Source organism: Xiphophorus maculatus, chromosome 11 (genome assembly GCF_002775205.1).
Source record: "Xiphophorus maculatus strain JP 163 A chromosome 11, X_maculatus-5.0-male, whole genome shotgun sequence".
Taxonomy (NCBI): Eukaryota; Metazoa; Chordata; class Actinopteri; order Cyprinodontiformes; family Poeciliidae; genus Xiphophorus; species Xiphophorus maculatus.
This window is the reverse complement of record NC_036453.1, coordinates 18,527,731-18,550,899: the sequence shown is the minus strand read 5'-3', so window position 1 is coordinate 18,550,899 and position 23,169 is coordinate 18,527,731. Positions and strand designations below refer to the sequence as shown.

The 23,169-nt window shown below is 37.7% G+C and overlaps 1 protein-coding gene across 2 annotated transcripts in view; it reads left to right on the top strand.

Moving 5' to 3' along the window:
* The first annotated feature begins 755 nt into the window (after positions 1–755).
* The window catches only part of LOC106699824 (CXXC-type zinc finger protein 5-like), a 28,652-nt gene continuing 6,238 nt past the window's right edge, over positions 756–23,169 (top strand). For both annotated transcript variants that reach the window (XM_014471324.2, XM_014471323.2), the window contains exons 1-2: positions 756–1,091; positions 13,512–14,521. In XM_014471324.2, the coding sequence (XP_014326810.1) occupies positions 13,727–14,521 (795 nt within the window). In that variant the 5' untranslated portion in view covers positions 756–1,091; positions 13,512–13,726. The remainder of the gene's footprint in view (positions 1,092–13,511; positions 14,522–23,169) is intronic.

Sequence of the window (23,169 nt, the reverse complement as noted above, 5' to 3'; positions counted from 1 at the left end):
GCTTGTTTTGCTAAAAGTAATTAATCTTGTTGCTAAGTAGCAACTGAGAAATCTGCCTGATTTACTGACTTGTAACTAGAAAATGGTTAAGTTGCGTTTGATGTTATTCCTACATAAAACTAGTAACTTTACAGGTAGATTAAGACAGAAACAGCTGTTCAAATTGTCAAACATTAAACACACACAAATTGTCTGAAAGTAGTGCTTCTAGGTCAAGCTATGTAGTGAGACACTCTGTCATCCATTGCTGAATACATGCAGACACATACTGTTGACCATTTCATATAGGACCCATTTGTGCATTTTGATCCCTTGAGGTGTTGATCCATTTAATATGAATATTCAGAAAAAAATAGGAAACAGATTTAAAGCCCACTAGGGTCCCACTTTTCATAGAGAATGGTCCTACAACAAACTTAAACAAGCTAAGAACATGGAGTCATTATGTCACTGGCAGACAATGGTCTGAGGAATATTTTCAGACAATTTTCAATGTGGCTTAATTTGTAAACTTTCTCTAATCCAGATGTTTTTGGCATTCAATCAATGTAATCGATATTCATTTTCAATAAGAGGTCAAAAAGTGATCATTTCCATGTTAGGTACAGGAGTAAACAGATGAAAAGGAGGGTATTCTTGCCCCGCTAGCCTGCAGCTGTATTTTGAAACGGCTTCTGTTGGCTCAGATCTCGCACAGAAATCCACTCCGGGTTTTCCACCGGGCCCCAAAAATCTATGAAATGTGTTTGCATGTTCCTCTCTGCAAACGGGGATGTAGAGGTGGGATTGCAAGCGCCGAGAAAGCTCGGGGAACCCACGCGTTCAACACAGCCTCAGAGAAAGTGCGCTTTTCTCATTGAAGCGACGCAAAATCAGAATTTTATTTTATTTTATTTCTCTTCACGTTTGTCACTAACAAGCAGGCACAGGGTTAGGATTGTGTCTTTGGAAAAAGAAGCTTTTTGTGCCCCTGTCTTTCCTTGTCTTCTTTCTTTCTCTTTTTTTTTTGTCACCATTCGCCACGGAAAGGCTGGGAGAGACACGGACCGCTCGGACTGTGGGAGCCCTCCCTTCTGTTTGAATCTGCTCTGGTAGGTGCGAATTAAAAAAAAACACGAGTGTTTGCAAATATGCAGATATATGGAAAAGGAGGGAGGAGGGGGTGGATTATGGTCCGAGGTGGTGGAGGGAATCATACTTTGTTGAAGTCTGATGAAAGTTGGGATGTGATGTTAGTGTGGGATGAAGTTAAAGCATGATGTACCTATCTGTACCCCGAAAGGTTTGATCGCAATAACAATACAAAATCCTATTTTGGTATTTTAACATTTTTATAGGGAAATAAAATAAGCTGTAACTAAGGAGACGCCACGCTGGTGGATCTAAAGTACCTGCAGTTTTACGTAAACCAGCTGACAATATCAGTTATAGTGAGGATCCATGAATTTGGACGTCGCTTGAATAAAAGTCGCCTGGTGTCTGTTTTGTTACAAAAACTCATTTGCGTATCCGTGCGGAGCTTAAAATGAAAGATTCCCACTTCCTCGGCTTTTGTTTGTTTGTTTCCAGCTTGTCCTCATTTGAAAGTTTCCCACAGATGTTTTATTTTTTCCGCTACCACAAAAGGTACATAGCGGCATCTCCAAGTGGATCCAAAGAAAAGAAAAGAAGAAGAAAAAAAAATCCTCTAACTTTTTCTGTGTGCACGCCCGCAGCCTATTCTGGGGGTGAAAGAAGACGCAGCAGCAGGTTATGGACAAAGGATGGAGCGTTGAATCTAATTATTGCCACCAGGCTTTCCAACCTCCTCTGCGTTTGTGCGCGTGTGCGCGCGTCATTCGAGACGGAGGGAGCTCAGCGAGTGGACAAGTACATGCAGAGTCCGCCTGAAAATGGAGAGCTGCGTTCCGCGTTAGGTGTTCCCGGCGTCTGTCGCAAATGATTCACAACCACGCAGCTGTAAACCAAACAATGCTCCCCCTCACACCACCGCCTCCTCTGTTAAATAAAAGCTGCTAACCTGGTACCTGCGCATGCACTGACGTCAGTCACGGAAACTCATTCAGGACTGATTCCCGAGCAGTTGTACCTGACAGTTTATATCTGGCCCACCAGGGCAAGACTAAGAATCTGAAAGCAGACAGTTACAGTACTATGTTCATTTATAATTGTTGTATTTTCTAAATTTGACTACATCACACACCAACCAGTCACTTTATCAGGCACACTCTAGATTTTTGACTCCCTCTTTTGCCTGCAGAACTGACAAAATTGTTTGTTGCATAGACTCAAGGTGTTGGAAACATTCCTTAGAGATTTTGATGCTTCAGATTTGTCAGCTGCACATCCGTGATGCTAATATCCTGTTCAGCAATGTCCCAAAGGTGCCATGTTTGATTGAGATCTAGGGAACGGAGGCTACTTGAATACAGTGAACTCAAAACAGTTTCAGCTGATTAGAGTTTTATGACATGGTGCATTTTTCTTCCAAAAACTATCAATCAGAAGACGGGTACACTTCAGATATGAAAGGATGGGCTTGGACACCAACAATAACAAACTGTCTTGTTTGTGTTTAAAGGATAATCATTTGGTACTAAAGTGGCCAAATTGTGCCACAAAATATTGTTTACGCCTAATTTTGGATGTGCCATCTTAATGTTGCAACTGAAATTCAGATCCATCAGACCAGGAAACATTTTTCCGGATCTATTACTTTCCAGTTAAGGTGAGCATTTAGGAATTGTAGCCTCAGTTTCCTGTTCTTAGCTGCATGAGTAGCATCTGGAGATGGTTTCTGAAGCTTTAGCACATCTGCTTCAAGCTTTGACGTTTTGTTCACTGATGGTGTTCCACATACTTTGAACCAACTACTAAATGCATTTAAAGTTACTTTAATCCCCGTTTAGTCCTTATCCTAATGCTTAGTTTGAACTTAAACAAGTTGTCTCGACTACCTCCAGAGCTCTAGACTGACTAAGTGGCAACAATAATATTTTCTTGTTCACAATTAAATAACACTGATTAAATTGTAGATTACAATTTACAATGTCAAGCACAGCAATTATATTTACAAACTATCCTGGATTGCAGTGGCTAGAAAGCATACAAATTGAAAGTACACATCGTACTTTATTAAAAATCATAGTCAAAGTGACAGAGATAGAGGTGGCCTCAGCATTTATTTATTGTAGCACTGTTCCTCACTATGAGTAAAAGTCCACTAATTTGAGTCTTTGGTCAGGAATATCAAACATGGTAAAAAGTCACATTTAACTCACAGAAGACTTCAGACTTGATTTTGACTTGCAATGTCCAGATTCAAGACTTTACTGTGACTCGCTGTCTGGGACTCAAGTCTGATAAACAATATTTATTCCATTCAATTGGGGGCAAAAATGAGGCAGAAAATGTAGTTATACTTGGTGAATGATTAATGTTGTCCTCAAGTTTTATAGTGTCTACAAATGACACGGTATCATTGTAATGTTAGGCACAATAAGTGTGGCTTCTCTGTGTGGTTTCTCATCAGTATGTGCCAGTAAAAGGAGTAACCAGCCCCTTTCAAGTTTGTCTGCTTGTATTAAATGCTGCCAACAGTCTATATCTAAATCAAACATTCACTAATGCTTTGTTTAGGCATGACCAGCAGGCTCAAGACCTCAACTTATTTCATATTTATTATATTCTACAAGAAGTATACTATTTCTTTAGCCTTCTCCATGGTTTACAGAGCTTTTCATTATATAGTATCGTGTTGATAGCATGTGTTCTAACACAAAATATATATTATGAAAAATTCTCTATACAGCACACAGGAAATGGGTAAAAACTGGTAAATGAGCGACAGGGCTGACATTATTTGGTTGTATGTGAACATTTGTGAATGAAATCTCTGAATGTTAGTCAATGCTTCAGTTCTTAGTTTCTTAGATCTCCAGTTTAATGATCATATTCCAATATCTTACATAGATTAAGAGTCATTAATGATAAAAAAAAAAGTCGCAACATCCTAATTTAACACACACATAGTCTGGCATATTTATTGGCACCTCTCATAAAATTTTGTTAAAGAGCCTTAAAATAAAATAATTGATTTGGAGATTTTGCGTTTTCTCATATCTTTCCTATTCTGGAGAGAGGCTAAATGAAATTGGTGCCAGTGTCACTTAGTAATTCCACCCCATGAAAGCAGGAAGGCTCAGATTACTGATCAAAAGTTCCTGTTCATTCTGATCAACTTACAAAAAGTTCTTATTCTTTCATATCTGTAATTAGGAGTTTTCATTAATGATTACTGTGATTTTGTATTTTGTATAATCATCCCAATTATAAGTTAACAAATATTTTCCTTTTTTGTTAACTTATAATTGGGATGATCCCCCCCCCAATGTCTGAGGTCTTTCTAGATGGAGTTTGCATGTTCTTCCTGTGCATGTATTGGTTTTCCCCTGGTACTCTGGCTTCCTGCCACAATCCAAGAACACACTGATCATTTAAAGATCAGTTTGCAAAACAACACTTTGTATTGGTCACCTACAATTTCATTGATGTCATTACTTCTAATAAAGAGAAAACCATGTGTAAACTGTGAGAGAAGCCTTAGGTTGCTCTTGTGTGACTGTGTATGGGATTTTTGTCTTAAACTAGGCAAGATTTGTCACTAGGTGCTTTTAGGTGGGGGTAAATAAATGATCAAAAGATACAAAATGAAGTTACAAGGTTGATCATTGTCAAGAATGAGGTGAGCAAATATGCTTAGATCCTTATTAAAACTAAGAAGTTCAAATGTGATGCATGGGAAGTTCTACTACTCACTCCTGCTTTACAGCCATAAATACCAGGCTATTACATTATTGTAGCAGAATTAAATTGGTTAATCTGTGCTTATGCCAAAAAAGACAAACAGTTTATCTCCTGCTTGTAGTATGTAGACAATCGTTTCTGACTTCATATTGTGTAAATGGATCTCAGATTCCTATACAGCGTGTAAAGGTGAAGTGCATACACTGTTTATTTTAAATTTTAGGTTTAACCTACAGCTAATTATAGTCACTGAAATCATGCAAATTATTTCATTAAAATAAACCCACAACATTTGTTGTAAGGGGAATACGTTCCTGCGTGTGTGTGTGTGTGTGTGTACATTTGGGATGAGGAGTGACAAATTAATGACAATGCAGTCAGTTGTATGTAGGAAAACGGCTAAATAAGTATAATAGCATATTTATCTGAATACTTCTTTGGTCATTTTAGAATGTTCTCAGTTTTGCACTTAGTATATTTTCATATAACATGTTTGTAAGGGAACCTTTAACTGCAATGAACACCTCCATTGCAGCTGTATAGAAACTCAGAAATATATCAAGTAATGCAATGTGGCTAAATTAACAACAATAAAACTCTGAATCAAATTCAGATTGTCTGTGCTGAGTGGGCACTAAACCCACTGTGAGATTTATCTTGCCATGTATGTTGGCATATTTGAAATGCCTTCCATGTGGGTCCATGAAGAAATAAAGCATGTTCTATAAAACATCAAGTCCTGCTATGTCTTAGGAGTATGTATATCTTATGATGCACTCCCATAATCAGTGTGTGCTTTTAGAAGACAGGTATCAAACTCAGTGTTGTTTTGCATTGGAGTAGCCTGGCCATTGCCTTCCTATAAAATTCCTTTCACACAGCGCAGTCTAGGCTTTCTCCCATTTACTTGGGTTCCTCCTGTAGAATTTCTACCGCATTACGTACGTCATGGACAAACGTCAGCGATTTGGTTAATTAAAACTTCAACAGAGTCCACGCCTCCAGAAATCAATCGTTTCTCAGTAGCCGAGAGTCCACTCCTTCTGTGCGAAGGAGAACGTAGAGGCTGGTTTTTAATCAGGCTAGCATTGGAAGTTACATTTTATTGTCACTGCTTCATTTTATTGATTCGCTATCCAGTGATTACCTGACTATTTTGGGCTTAACGGTAACAAAATGTGGCAGTGTCTCCAAGTGGTCCAGTCAGGAGAGAAGTCCAAGTCTCGTGGCATGTCAGTCCCTCCAAACATTCAGCCTGCTGGCGTGATTGAATCTTTCTCAGTACAGACAGAGCTTCTGCATAGCATGCCATGAGATTAAGTTACATATTACCAGGTAATTGCTGCAATGTGGGTATAGCTCTCGCATTTGAACTGCAGCAGTCATTTAATGGCAAATGTGGTATTTCTAAGTTGCAAAGTTTATCTTACACTTTAAAGCCATTCCTAAAGCTGTATCTCTCTTTATTTGCCATTAAATCAAAAGACGGATGAGCAAACGTGTGAGGGCCTTATGTCATTTAAGGATACATTTGAAAAGGTTTCTGACAAAGCTTCCCAGCGTTTTTCACTAGTCAAATGGTATTTTGAATGATGACATTAAATGTACATATCCAAATGCTTAAACTTGCTTTCTTCAAACTGTGAGAAAAAATAGCTAAATTATGACAAAGCTTAAAAAAAATAAACAGTTCCAAAAGAAATACCTCAACACTACGGCTACTGTTTCTTCTCCTGTGTAACTTCACCTAAAGAACTGGTCACCAATTATTTTTGCAGATGCTTTAATTATAGGTTCTCACAAAGCACTAAGGCTTTGCAGTTTTGAGCTGAGCTATCTGACCATTCTGAGAAATGATTCACTTGTGTAATTCTTGGACTGTATTGATCTTTTGGTAATTTATACATTGGGCTTTATGTCTGTGCTGTCATCCAGTGTTGCACGTTGTGCACAAAGAAATTTACAAAAAAAGAAAACAAGAAAGAACCATTGAGATGTCAAGAACAACTTATATGAGCACATGTTAAGAAACGGAAGAGGCTTAATGTGTAAGAAATGCCACTTTAATGGGTGGCTATTAGTTCAAGAAAAAAACATTGTCCTAAGAGACATTACTTAAGTCTTTATATTTTGGATGTGCCAATAAATAAAGTGAGCCTGCCAGTTGAATTAAACTACATCAGCTATCCTGTTTTACCAAAATGACATCCAGGCTGTCTTTAAAATGCAGCTGCAGTTTAGGAGACAGTTCACATGAGGACACGAGGCTTCTCTGTAAATGATGCACTGAGGGGAGCTGAGAAGCCAGGGTGTTGGAAGTAGAGGAGGGTGATTAACTAGGGACTATATGCCATGCTCAAGGTTTATTATGATTGAAAGACTGTGACTGATAGGGCACACAGCACGGGAGGATGAGTGCAAAGCTAATACATTTAAGGCGGACTTGCTGTCAGTTCTTACCTTATGTTTTAATGCAGTAACAGCACTGCATGACTGCATGGTGGACAAAAACCTCCCACATAAATATGGTAAATAAATATTTGCCATTGGAAGCACTTTTGTAATTTTGCAGTTTATATTCTTGTACATTTTTACATTTTGTAGCCTCATAAACCAAACAAACATTAAACAACGGGATCTGAGTCATTCAAGACGAGTGCCAATTCCCAATACAGTGCTACATTAAATTAACAAACGTTATGCCATGCATATTGTTAAAAACTGAGTACTTTTACAGTTTAATAATATGACACACTGTATTCCATCAGTTTCACATGCCTTACATTAGTGCTTGGATTTTCACTCAGTGATGAGGTTCAGGACAGTGCAGGACAACCTCAAAATATAGTTAAGTTGGGGTAATTTATACATTGGTCTTTATCTGTAGGAGTTGTTAGGGAACAAGTCCTACAGCTATTTACTTAAAAGGGAAGTAGCTTTTATTATTTGTTTCTAAAGGTATATCTGACTCAACACATACTTCAGGCTTTAGTAAACTTACAACTTACACTTGTTGACATTTGCTGTGGTTCTACTACAAATGTTTGAAAATCCTTATTGATTTTCCGCCAATATAAAAAAAATAATAATTTCACAATTGAGGTGTTTCCATTAAATAAGAAACCCGATTAAAATCATGTGAATAAGTTTTGTCATGCGATGAGTAATTGAAAAATACGCTGCACCATCGTCCTTCTACCTCTTCCAGACGTCGTTTTCGTCTTTTCTGTCAGCAGTAACATCTGGTTGTTGATCACATGACTCCTGTGATGATTGCAGTTTTGCAAAATACACTAATTTTGAAATAGATGGAAAACCACCTTTTAGCTCAAAATAACTTTTGTCAAAAAACCTGAGTTTTTTTTTAAATTGGTGTGTTTAAATGGGCAAATTTATTTTCCTAACTCCAGGTTGCGCAACTTTATGGTCAATGGAAACACAGCTAATGTTTTCACGAGGAGCAGGATTTCACATTGCTAGACTTAGTTTGTTTGCTGTATCGATCATTTCGATAAATTGACTTGCAAACATATATCAGTTCAGACCCAGTTAGTTATTTTATTCTTTTACTGTTTTGTACATTTGTACCTTTGTAAGCATTAGTGGTTGCTAAAATTCGCAAACATTTACTTTCTGGTTTAAAAGTGAAGTTTTTAAAATGAATATGGCTACATGTTATTGACTGGTGCGGTATACAATGTATGTGCTATTGTTTTCCTTTAGGACTTTTTAGATTATTTTGGATTATTGTGCATAGTTTTCACACAAAAAAATATAGCATAAGTGTTAGGGTTTTGGTAGACTAAAATACTTTTTACATGCTCTTGATGTGCTCGTTTTCACTCCCTTCCATTTTGAGACAAATTAAAAGTTGGCTAGTTTTAAAGAGGCTAGTAAATCTTTGTCTTTGAAGTTAAGAAAGACAAAGATTTTATTATCACTATCAATGGAGTCTATTTCCACTTAACTTTCAGGAAAAGTCATGTTCATACAAGTTTATATGTAATTATATGTAATATGTAAGTATTTTTCAAATCCTGTGCACACTACTAAAGTTGCACTTTTTTCCCTCTCTGACACTGATTTTTATTTTCTTTAACTGTGACCTGCTAATGATACATTTTTATAGAAAAATGTCTTAGTTTTGAGGCTTTCAGTGACTAGGGGAAGAAAAAAAATCATTTATTTGCAAATGAACCACCAAAACTGTTAGAGAAATTGGCTGATTCTGATTTCTGACCAGTTCATGGGTGCATCTCCTGCTTATCACCTGCTGACTCAGCTGTTTGTTTAATTCCCTGAAACCCTTCCAGGTTCTTCATTCAAAACTCAAATAGCATTGGGTTACATGTAAAACTAAAGACAGCATACAGTAGATTTAGATCGAGTCTGTACAGCTGGAACACACACAGGAGGAGATGGCGACTTGAATGTCAGAGTCTGACTTAAATTGCACTTAAGTCACAAAAACAAACACTTGAACCTTGAATTTGACTCACGGTCTGGGACTCGAGACTCATTAACACATTTTAAGTTTCAGACTGCAGCTATTTCATTACAAGATATGTATGGCTAATCAAAATAAAAGTACTTCCTGTTCTGTTGACGCTTAAATTCACTCACTAGACTATGTTTTGTTCATTACGTTTTAATTTGTAGCGTTCTCTACATTATGTTTCCCATTTAAATTGACATGATCGGTTTTAAATCTAAATTTAGAACATGGTTTCTTAATGTAAAAAAAAAATGCTAATTCAGAGCGACGAGAAGAAAGCATTTTCAAAATAGTTCGGGTGACGACAATATGAAGACCGTATTAACTCCATTATTTCAAATATAAACTAAAAAAACTTATTTTTTTCAAATGTTTTTTGAAAAGAAAAACATTTACATAAAATGAGATTAAATGTAAAACTCATTCCATTAGTTTACACATATTTGTACTGCTAATTGGCTAAATATTATGATAAGTCAATCCAAAATATATTGAAAGTGCCTCATAGCAGTTACTTTGCAAGTTGAATCGAATGCTAAAATATTATAAGGTAATTGCTAATTAGTGTTAAATGGTGTGTGTTAAATGGTCAAATTACAGCAATTCACTGTTATTATAGGTTGCAAAGGTTTGCAAGTGCTTTTTTTTTTTTACAAAAGAAAAACCTGTCATGTATTCACTTAATTAAACCATCACTAAAACAATTAAATGTTGACTGAAGATATAGTTTAGAGGGATTTTTTTTTTTTTTTTTAGTCACATACAAAGCCTTCTCCAGAGACTATATAAAACATGAAATTCACTAATTCAGCAGTCTTTACTCGCAGCTGAGCAGAGATTCTGGTAGGAGGGGATGCTGTCGGGAAACCAGACCCGGGTCAGTGCAGCACCGGGGAAACTGAAACTACGGGGTTGAAGGGCTGCAGAGCTGGCTCTGGTTCTTTGGCGCCGCATCCCCCTGAGCTGGTGAAAATGTGGGGGCTGTGCTTTAGCCTTTGAAGCTTTACCTCCCACTAATTCTGGCCTTCCAATTTCCACACACAGCACAGACCCCCCCCCCCGACCCTCCATCCTCCGCCCCTCTCTTTGCCTTTGTTTCCCTTATAAGGATTTGCCCGGCCATTTCCTCAACGTTTCGTGAAAGGTGGTGCGCTTGTTTGTTAACCTGGACAGGTCAAAAAAAAAAAAATAGCATCATTATATAATAAAGTATTTCATTGCTCTGGAGTGTCACAAGTAAAACTCGTTATAAATAAATACCACTTTACATTGTTTACATCGGAAATTTTAATAGATAAATGTGAATTTCAAGAGGACAAACTTTTTTTTTTTCTAAAAGTAAAAGATAATGACAAACAGAAATGTTTGTCATTGAAAAGTGGATAATCTGCACAATCTTGAAAATCTGGAATTTTTATTTATCAGGTTTGTATGAAAGTATGAAAAAGTAAAATGAGTATGCAGTTAGTTAGACATTAAAATAATTACGTTTTAAAATAAAATTCAAAATATTTGAATAATAAAGTGTCTTTTTGTTTTTTTTTTTGCTAATGTCATTAGCTTTGATTTTCCACACCAAAACATACATTTTTATCAAAGCCTTGAAGCTTTTATGTTGTTGAGTTATTGACAGAACCCGCAGATAAATGGAAAGTCATTCAACAATAATAAAAAAGCTATTTTGAAACTTTCTTTCAGCTTCTAAGGCCATTTTTAATATATCTGTTTAAATTGACCTGTTGTTTTCATGAACAAAAGAAAAGATTCATAAATCACAAACTCTATGTAATATGTATTTATGAAAGGATGATGCAGTGGAAATTTGATGTGATTTGAAGGCTTAATGTGATACATTTTAAATTTAAATTTTGATAAATTTTAAAACATACCTGTTATAAGTCGTTCCATATTTTCTACAGAAGTTGTGAAATAGCCTTTTAACACGTTGCTAAATTTGAAGTCTACTTCACATTTATATTCATTCATGATCTGTATGTATCAATATTAAGAAGAACCTTGTAAATTATTTGTACTTTGTGTTATGAACTGCTGGTGAAAACATCCTAAAAATTAAATCTGATAAAGAATCGGTGTTGTTTATGAAAAAAGAGCTGCGGCAGCAGTAGAAAGTTTGGACATGAACTCATGTGTCCAAACTTTTGATTGGTGCAGCCAATATTTCCTGCTAGATAAAGACAAAAACAGACTGTTTTGGAATACATTGTGAGCACTGCCTTGCTTGTGATAGGAAGTCATTTATCAGGAAGATTATTGTCCTCGCTACAAATTAATTCATTAGATTGTATTATATTGAAGTAGCAGGGACTTGGCTCCCCGCCTTGTAATTTCCTTGCAAGCCAATCAGAGAATCTGCAGGGGAGCAGGTGTTGCCTCATCAGGCAGGAGTGTGTAAGGTTTGATTAATGGATTGATTTGGTAAGAAAAGAATTAGAGGTGTTGTAAAAGCTGTTGTTCTTGGGCAGACTTTTCATCAAATACTTCTACAGTTGGGCGAGAGTTTTCAATGCTCCTAATGAAACTCATCCACAGGTAACCATGTTTTTTTCTGCACAAATTCTCTAATGAATAGCAAACGTTACATCAAATCTGTATTAAAAATGTTTTATACTAAATTCTAGTTCAGAGAGATGTGATAAGGTGATTGATTTGGGGACCTCACTTGTGGAATAATTTAGTTTTTTACTCATTTGCTGTCAGATTTACAGAGTTTTCCGTTTATTTTCACCCTTCTGGTTTTGTTGCTTTTCAGCCACACAGAGCAGCTTTTAAACCAAAACGCTCTAAAATGTTTGTGTCCCACTCGCTCAGCAGATGACACACTATATACACCCTTAATGCGATTGGCTGACAAGAGCAAACGAGACCAAAAGCAGAGCTCAATCTGAGTGTATAGTAAATGCTTTAATGTTTCTAGAAGCCACATATGTGGTCAAATGAGCGATGCAACAGAAGATGGAAAGTGGATAGGTGAACTGATCAATTTTTGTTCACAATCAAAAATATCTGATTGTGAAGTGGTAATTGATCATTTTAACGGACTTTTTGTATCTTATATTAGTAACTAGCACGGCTAATAATGCTTTAAGAATGTAGATCGTTCACTTAAGTCTGAGATTTCTGAAACGCTGTCACCATTTCTAAATCTAGCATGACCCACGACAGAAAGAGTTTGTATCTCAGAACAGAGCAATTTTACTCTACTCCATTCAGTCTTCTTATCTGCTTGTTATCTTGCTCTTTCTCAGGTCGTTGCAGTGTGAATGAAATGAAGACATGCAGTATTTTTATGTGTCACAGAAAACTATTCCTCTTTCAGCAGCTTCTTACATCTCTGTGCATGCTCTGTGTTCATTTTATGCAATTCTTGGTTTGGTTTGCGCAACGGCAGAGATGAGAATCGTCCTATTTCAGACACAGGACAATTTCTTAGTGACTCTCCATAAAACAGGGTTCCTACACAAAAATATTAAATTTGATTAAATAATTTTCAAGCCTGGATGAATGTGGAAAAATTAAAATTGAGTGCCAAACAAGTTTGTGATTCCGAACTTTTAACTTTTTTAATTATATCTACAAATTAGAAAAATCCAAATTTCTGTAAAAATAAAGAGCTTCTTTTACTTAGATTTACTTAGATGATGGTCTTTACTTTTGATGGACAAACTAACAAGCAAGATAAGATAAACACTCATTCTAAAATCAGCTTTTTTGCCCTCCATGTCATTTTAGTTCTAGGTTTAAATTGAATCCATGGATCCATGGAAACAAATTCTGATTTCTATTTTTGTTTTGGGAATTTAAAACAAATTCCCAAAGCAAACTAAATCAAACTAAATCATAGTTTGAACTGATCACAAACTATGATTTAAAAGGTCTGTTTGCAATCCAGGACAATGTAGTTTATATATTTCAATGTTCTATACATTATAATTGATCTGAGTAGATAAGTCAAAAAATTGTGAAATGGCCCTCACTCATGAACGGAAAGTCAGTTTCAGCACAGATAATGAAACACAACAATGCATAACTTATAAGTTAATACATAAATGTATTTTGATCTCCGTAAAACAAAACAAACTAAAAATCATAAAAATGTAGAAAATTAAGTTGGCAGAAGTTTGGAAATATTGAATGGAAACATCTTGAGAACCTTAAAAAATAAACCCCTTTCTCTTCTCTCCCTGTAAAGTTTCCTGAAAGCCAATGGAAGAACGTGGATGAGGGTCGCGCTTCTAAGGAGGAGGAAGGCTTTGGTGCCTGTCTCTTTCTGACTGGCTGACTGGTCCACTAACACCAAGCAACACTCTCACCAGGGCAAATAACGGGCAGAGTAAGAGTCCTTCATTGCTCACCCCTCTCCCCTTTCCACCCTCACCCCCGACCCAGGCACGTACGCACCGGACCATGTCTAGTGGGCTGTCGGAGGAACCCCAAACAGAGGACCTGGAGCGGAATAGCTGCAAACAGGACTCTCCTGTCATAGAGCGCAGGAATCGGAGTGGCATCATCAGCGAGCCCCTCAGCAAGAGCCTTAAGAACTCGCGTACCCTATCTCAATATACAGCGGTCTCCTCTGCCACCACCAATGGACACACGGACAATAGCTCAACGAAGAGCCACTCGGCCAAACATCAACCGCCCCCAGCTCCCCAAGCCACTGTCTCCACACTAACAGCAGCCAAGTTGGACAGAACCTTAGAACAGGTTCTGGAGGGACAAAATGGCCTGCTGCACTTTGCCCAGGCAGCAGCGCTGCTAAAGCGAGCCGGTATGGAGCACATGCTCTTGCCTGGGGGCATGGGAGTGGGAGTTGGCGGCGGAGACGCAGGCTCGGGGGCTAGCGACTTGGAGGGTACGTCTGTCACGGACGCCGTAGGTGGTCCCGTTGACTTCCCATATGGAGTAGGGAGCGGCTTCCCCTTCAATCCGGGCCTTTTCATCATGACACCGGCTGGAGTCTTTCTGGCGGACAGCGCGCTTCACATGGCTGGCTTGACCGAATACCCGGCACAGAGCGAGCTGGCCTCTGCTATCAACTCCGGCAAAAAGAAACGGAAACGCTGCGGCATGTGTCCGCCTTGCCGACGGCGGATTAACTGCGAGCAGTGCAGCAGCTGCCGGAACAGAAAAACAGGCCACCAGATCTGCAAGTTTCGCAAATGTGAGGAGCTGAAGAAGAAACCCTCTGCTGCACTGGAGGTAAGACAGTGGTGGTTAAGATGTACTATTGCTTAGTGAGGTGAAACAACTGCTTGAATGGGTTTGATTCAGAGCGACAGAGACAATCTAGCAGAATTTGAATGCACCAACCTTGGCCTCCAAGTAAGACACAACAATTCAATCATATAGAGGGGGATACAAAATGATCTGAAAAAGTCTGAGGTTGAGAAGTAAAGTGCTATTTAAAAATACAAATAGGACTCTTGAAAAGTCTTTCCCCTGAAAGAAAATTAGCAAAGTGGGGGTATATTGTGGGCCGAAGCTTCTGGAGCAAGGAAATGACAGGTGGTGAGGAGAACGGAGGGTATGTTCAGTGTAAACAAACACTATGGGGTCTCTTTAATCTGCCCACTATGACCACACAAGCGCCATGCCTAACTGTATTATTCAAAGCGATCTGCGGAACATTATATTTCCCTCAAGCGGGACCATTTTAGTCTGATCCAATATAACTCTTGTTTTGCCTACTGTGGCAACAGAAATTTGAATAAAAATAATGTGTGAGTTTGTGGAATAAGATTGGCAGTAATTGTGGATATGTGTACAGTATGTGTTTGAATGTCAGTATACATGTGTGGGTATGTTTGTATATGAGTGTGCGTATAATAAGGTCCATCTGGCTGCAGAGCTGTCATCTGGAGCACCAGGTGTCAGTGTGGCACACTGCACCCCCTCTTCTGCTTGCCACTGTCCTTCTCTCCTGTGACACTCCTGCTCATCTAAATGGCCCTCCATACTTCCTGTCTGCTGCCTCACACTCAGTGGTCTAACTAACCCTGGCCGTGGTGGCAGATGTTTCATCTCAAAGGAAACAAACTTTTGTGGATAAATGGTGTCACTTTTGCATTGCATAATAAATTGATAGACATGAAACACTGTGTGAACATAAACCAATAGAGAGGCCGCTGGTCTAATTGACCCAAACCGAATCTATGCTGCAAACAGCTAATGGCCTTGCTACGATCTCTGTCTGATGTTGATTGGGACGGACAGCTTAGTCTTGTGTTTGCAGGCTAAAAGGTTAGTTATCCAGGCCTGATGTGCCGAGTTTGGCCCCTCATGACAAACTTGATAAATGTGTAAATATCAGATCATTTTGAGTGATACAGCTGTGCGCATGGCAGGAGATTTCAGAATAATGAAATGCCACAATTCCTTTTGTCAGCATGGTTGTGTCATATCTTTCTTATACATAAGTATAAGGACATTCTTTAATTATGAGTCACAGATGTTGAAGGTAAGTTCTCTAAGCTTGGAATCTCTTTGTTGCAAGCTTATAGCACTCACCTCTCCAATGTTGAAACTCTTATTTTGATGTTAGAAAGAAAGTAGTTCCTTAGGTTCCCTGTTGTGTTAAGAAACTTGACTACTTGCCTGATTTGCTGAAAGCACTCTGTTGCAGACGCATCAATAAAGCCTCAATCTTCTTTCAGTGGCTTATTTAACCAACTTGTTTGGGTATGTGAAGAAAAAAGATAAACACTGACAGATTGATTGATAACTACAAAGGATTTATAAACAGAAAATACCACAGTTTGCTAATATTAGTTGCCAATAAAGTTAATATCTACAGTACTTCCCATCAGCTGCAAATGAAATGGCTATTTTGTTTTTAATCAATCTTGACTTTATTTTAACAAATCAAGTTCAAAACCAAAAGTACTTAGACTGATCCAACCTGAACTCAATAATCGGAGCAGAACTTCTTTGTTATGAAATTCATGTTACGACATTTTTATTCTGTTTGTAAAAATAAAGAACCAAGATTCTTAGTTTTCTCAAAAGTTCTTAGTTTTCTTATATTGCTAAAATCACATCTTTTTCTTTCTCATGAATATAACATGGTCTTGTTTTGTGAGCTGTTGTTGTGTGTTTGAGGTTCTTTTAATGTAAAAAGGACTTAACTTCGCCTGAATAATGGATATCTAAAAGGTCCTTAACTCTTAGACTGACTGAGTAAATCAATTTTGTCCAACAGTTAGAAACATGATAAATATATATATATATATATATATATATATATATATATATATATATATATATTTTTTTTTTTTTTGTGTTTGTTTTACAAATTTTTGCTATTACATATGCATAAACCAGATGTTTCACATTTAGCTCTCATCAATGATGAACATTTATTTTCTGGATGGCAACTCATCAAAGTTTATTTGGCGATTTCTAGTTTTGTTAAAGATTCAGCTTTCTAAAATATCAACTTCTTTCATTCTTAATATTAGTATACTTTTATACTTTTAATTTTAGTAATACTATAAATGTTAAAAAGAGACAGCAATATATAATTTGTCACTTTGTAGCTTTCAGACAAGAAACCTCCTCAGAAGGAGGGTGGGAGAGAGTTTACAATACTACGTTCCCTTTTTAGTGCGGTAAAAATGCTTGAAAAACAATGAAATTTGAGGTATTGTCAGCGATGTATGGCCTTTTTACCAGTTGGCATATATATACGTATATATATATATATATATATATATATATATATATATATATATATACGTATATATATATATATATATATACAGTATATATATATACAGTGTATATATATATATATGTTTAAAAGTAGTTCATTTTGAAGGCTAGTGGTAGTGGAATGGATCAGAGTTAAGTATCAAATTTAATCCTTTTTTCACTTGGTTTACAAATGGAAAAGGGCTCAATATGCATGGCCTGAGAAGGACTCATACAGAAGTATACTTCTCATCAGGGGCAGTGAAACTGAAAATTGTTCAATCCCTGTCACTAGCAGATGTCTATTTATATTTTGTACAAAAAACTGTTGTTGCTTGTAAGTCAGTGTCACGTAATCAACACAAATCTTCAGTACTTCTCAAGCATCCTCAGTGGGTTAAGGTTTTGACGTGGTGATGGAAGTGGAGAATTTGTGTACTAGTATTTTGATTTAGAACCTGTTTGGGTAAATAGTTACTTTACAGTGATTGAGAGAACATGTGAGCCCTGTGGGTTTCTACTGTCCCTGTGACGTACTGCCGATCTGTCGAGGGTGTATCCCTCCTATTGCCGGATGACAGCTGGGAGATGGCAGCTATAGCTGACCTCATTTTTCTGGGCACATACAGTCGCTGATTGTGGACTTGACCAACTAACACAACCTCATATCATAACCCTGTTCACACAAGCTCATACAGTGCAGTACAGTGGGCATCAGGCATGCACTACGTTCACTTACATCAAGAATGTTTTAATGATAGGTCTAGCTCTTCTTGTTTCATTTGTTTTCCTGCAAAGTAACTCTTTGAACAATCATGAAGAGCTATATTTTACCCCCCACAAATTTGGGATAAAACTTGCCAGCTAAAACTTAATGGAAAATGCTTTTCCAGTGAGAGCTATAGCCAGTTAGATTTTTCAGATCTATGAAGTGATGTTTTCCCTTCGAGGTAGTATGTTTTATTTCTACTACTTTCAATTTTTTACATTAAATCAAAATTTACCAGAAATAATTGCTCATGATGGAGATTTCAAGAGATCCCGATTTCAAACCAGATTCTTCACGAATCATTTAAGTGCCTTGTTGGTTTTGCTGGGGATGAAATGAAGTGCTTTTAAAAAAAGATTTCTCCAAAAAGCTTAAGACTCTTGGATGTGTATTTTGAATGTATATTTGAGTATGATTCAGTCCAGAAATCAACAAAAACCTGAAGGAAAGCTTTAGCTAGCTGCTGTAAGTGGTACTTAATTTGAGGTTTGGAAGTGAAGGCCATTATCTTCCTGAAACTTGGTCATCTGAGCACTGGCCTGCATGTTTTAGCTGTTTGCCCCTCCACCATACCTGATTCAAATAAACAAACTACCTCCTTGACATTTAAACAAATTCAAAAGGAGTCTGACCCAATAGTTTAAGTGAGGTGTGTGGAACAGGGAACTCTGCAGGACATTGGTTCCCAGGAGCCAGCGCTGACATACACTGTTGTGAAATTTTACTTTTAAACTTTGTTGAACCACTTTTGCTTTGGGAATTTACTGGAACCAAACTGAATTCTTTCTGAAGTTGTACTTTTTTCTAACATTAACGTTTATGACCTTATAGAAATTGTTTCTGTAGCAAAACCTTTCTAAACATGTACCCCCATTTTACATGCGTGTTGGTAACACGCATGACATGGAAAATGTTTTATGTGCTGTACATAAAAAAGTACATAACAGTTTACTTGTTTCCTCCCTGTGATGCAGCGGCCTAATTCTATTTTATTCTTGTTCTGATTCCCTTGGCCGGTTGAATCTGTTGAAATATGATACATTAGCTTCTGATCAGACCAAAATAAACCTAAATGACCTCCACATTTTCCTCCAGTTGACTATGAATAGATTATAGAAAATTATTTTAAATTGTCAGTTGTCAAAGCGGGTACGGTACGTTCCCAACAAGTATAAGTTGATTCACAGCCATTGCAGCAAAAGACACCACTTACTAAAATAAAAATGTCAGACACCTTCTCAACAACTCCATCTTTATGTAAATATTAATTAGCAAAGCTGTAGCAATCAATTTTGATTGGAAGAAGCAGGAGCTTCTCATCTAAAGACTTTGAATGTCACATAGGTGCAGGTTTTACACATCAGACCATTGCAGTGGAGTTTGGCTAACTGATCAGTCTCTCTGAACAGTTTATGCCGCTTGAGTTACTGCTATGTCAGATTAATCTTTCTGATGTCAAATTGCCTCCACCATTACTGTGAACTGCCACTTGTTTTATTCATAACACAAAGTAAAACACAACCCAGTTGAGCCAGTACTTTGCTGTACATTTTTTTTGTACTAAGAACTGATCATGAAAAGTTTTAAAATGTTAAACAGTTGCTCATATGAGCATCCCCCACTTTGTTTGGACAACATTTTTTAAGGAATCAGAATATATTGTTGAGTTTTGACATTTGTGTCTTCTGATCTTTACCAACGCTGACTGTAGACATGTCAGACTCTTTTCAAGTCACACATTCAGTGTCAAAGCTTGGGTTCCTTGTGACATCTAAACTTTTTGTTTCCTTTTTTCATCTCAAAATAGTATGTAGAATAAATAACTATAAAATATTTAAAAGAAATTTGGCATCTTTAACTTTGACCTGTCATTGTTTAGGGGCTAGCCTTGACTGCAGCCTTGTGAGTCACTGTTCCGGTTGTTTTAATCTTAGTCATTAGCCTAATGACTAAGGCTGCAGAAATGGCAAATTTGGGTGAGTGGCTATTTTCTTGCAGCCATTTTCTTATAAAGATCAACACACATCGGACTTTCTTAAATAGCATTGTTTCTCATCTTTCCTATTTTGAAGAGTCGCAAAGAGAAATAGGACTCTACTGTACACATCATAATTATGTCAGAAGAAAACAGGAAGTCAATGACTGCAGCATATTCTTTGAAAGCCCAAAAGGATAAAACAGATAGGACAATATGACCAGCCTTCCTGTTATCTGCTAAAAGTCTGAATTTCTTCCAGTCTCAGTCAAACATGCCATGCAAGCTGCAGCAATACAGAAAGACTAACATGCTTTAGCAAGCCATCTTTTGGAGCCAGTGTCCTAATTTAATCGCAAATCACATGAATACATGCTGAGTATATATGTTCTATATATCTTGTTAGTTGTTGCCAGGTGCTCTTGCTTTCTCTTGCTCATCAAAGCTGTTAGCGGGTACGACGTCATCCGTACAGACATGAGATTCATAGCCAATAAATTAGAAATGTCTAATTCAACTGATTGATTTTGATTACAATTCCGTTTTTACTTATGATTTATGTTTGTATTGTCTTTCAATTTTGGCTTTTTTAAGTGGGATTTGTGCTTCCCATCAGCAGCTTTAGTGCATATCCAGGGTGACTTGGGCACCACCTGCGCCAGAGCAGATCGCCTGGCTCTGGGAGTCACGCTGAACTGCGATGAGCCTCAGCTGCAGTTCAGACAGCCCCTGAGTGTCATGTTCCACTCCAATCAAAGATGGCACAGTACATCCCCGTCTGCTCTGACTATTACACTCTGTGCGTGCTTTCAAAGGGGGCATGATCTCTTATTTGAAATATGCGTTGGTCTCAGCTATCCTAGATAGATTTCACCTCTTTCTTCACATATCTATGTATGCAAACAGTGGACGTGGCACAACATGCACGTGTTTCACCGCATTTGCACGAAACACTTATTTTATTCCCCTCTTTAGCTGTTTGTTTGTTTGTTTCGGGCTACGAGTGCATGTACGTAAGAACACAAGTGCAGTCCAGCGACGACGGTGGCAGCGTGCTTATTTTGGGTGTTGATGGTTTCCATTGAAAGCTCATGGCAGCTCAAAGAAGAGCGTAAAATTGGCAAGTGAGGGGGAGTTAGCATGCTGAGGCCTTTGCCACCTCACCGCTCACTGGCTGAAGATGTCTGGATTTATTCTGGGAATGCTATGTTTGAGAGAAATAAGTGCAAAGGCAGTTCTCTTCTGCTCTGCGTCTGAATACCCTCCAGGGGTGTCAGTCTCAGCAGCGGTGAAAAGAGAGGAAAAGTAAAAGTTTGGAAGTTCTACTCCTCCTTGTTGTTATCTAAATGTCACAAGACTTTTAGGATCCACTGTACTAATGGGTAATATTTAAATATCTTATCAAAAATAAGAGGACCTCAGCTTCTGTAGACTTTGTGAAGCGGCGCTGGTTAAATGTATACACTCGACCCTGCATGTTATTATGCGCAGCCAGCACCTGAAACGTTTTCCTCTGAGACCCACTTTGCCAGCATCAGATGGCGATATGGGAGCAGTATATTCCCTCACTGTCTTCCTTGCCTCCAAGATACCGCACACCAGACAGTCAGGACAGCGGAGACTCATAGAAAGTGACAGGCATGCAGACTGACGCCGAGATGCAAAGATGTGTGGGCAAGTTGCTGGGCAGGCGGAGGGACATGTTGAAGTGGACAAGAGGGAGTTTGGGGGAGGGAACAACCAAGGCAGCCAAGGTGTCACTGTGGACTGACATCCGCATTAACCTATGAAACTTTTAGCTTGAAGAGTTTTCTTTTTTTTTTTGAGGTACAGTTCCCAGCAAACATTGTTCACTCCTTACTTTTTTTTTTTTTTTTTTTTTTTTGCCATTTTCATCAGACTGCAACCACAAATAATATAGTATTTTATTAGGAATGTAATGGATCATAACATGGATCTGTATTAAGACCCTTTTACTTTGATAACCTCAAATAAAATATTGTCCAACCAACTGATCAGTTAGGCATGAAGTCGCTTAATCTCCAGTGAGATCCGCATGGTGGCAACATCTGGCTCTGGAAATGTAAACACGTCTTTACTATATTTAGATCCCTTCAGCAACTTTTTATCCAAATAAAACAAGTGACAAATCAGGCCACTTTTACTATGCTGTCGGTAACTTTTATGGCGGCAACATTTACAGTGAGCACTTCCTGCTTCCCAAGCCAGTCGGACACAGTCGTCCATCCTGCAGAATACCATCACCAGCAGTCAGAGCAGAGGAAACCCATTCCACTCCTTGTCCAGATTGCAAAGAAATCACACATTTGTGGCCACGCTCACTATTCCAACTACTGACTAGCCACTGGGCAGGATTGTGTTTTCCGAGAGAGATGATTTTATACCTGACCATGGCACTGTGTGACAAAAAGCTGTACTGTTTTAAACAATGCCAGAATCCAACTGCTTGGGACTTAGAGAGGCCAGCAATGAGATGGTTTCAGGCAAAATATTGCAGAACTAAACAAATTTACACTCAAATATCAACATTTGCACAGAAACATAAAAATAGAACCCTAAATAAACTATTTAATTGGTTTATTGGCAAACAAAAAAAGAAGCTTATTTTGGTTTAATTACACTGTTAAAGTGTTCCTTAGACTTGACTAATGGACTCAGATGTCAGAGGCTGGAATGGAGGTACTTTAAAAAATTTAAATTGAATAAAATTGATAAAAGCAATGGAGGTACTAGATTTCTTGTATTTATTGACATAGGCATGTCTCTAGCATCCTCTCTGTCATATTTATGCCGAGAGCTATGACAGCCAGCTGATTAATTAGAGGATTAGCTGAAGATTAGTCTGAAATTGTTTTGATGATTAGCCTCTTCAGACTCTTTTCTGGACTGAAATGAGCAAAGGCAATTATCTGTTATTTTAGTTCACAAAATCTGATGCTTTTCAACACTGTGTTGCACTGAAGAACCAAAAAACAAACAAAAGTAAGAAAACAAGAAAAACACTGATGTTTTGTTTGACACTTGAATCTCCTAATGAGTGTTTATTGATAGGGATATTCTGAATCAGTATCTTTTGTCTTACACATCAATCAGTCCTTCAAAATTACACATTTGTTAACATCTAATCACAGTCCTATAATTCATTAAAGTCAATGCAATGCACGTAGTTGAAAACACAATAGCTTCAATATGCAGTAAAATAACACACCACATATCAACAGTATTAGTTTCCATTAGTTATGTGGCTTTCCACCATTTAACTGACGCATCATAGTGCTGCAGCATCTGTTTTTCTTAAAAGAATCTTTTTTTTCCCCAACTTGAGTTTCTGTCGGATAGCCTCCACATGCTACTCCAATGCGGGATTAAAGCAGTTCATAAGGCTACTATGCT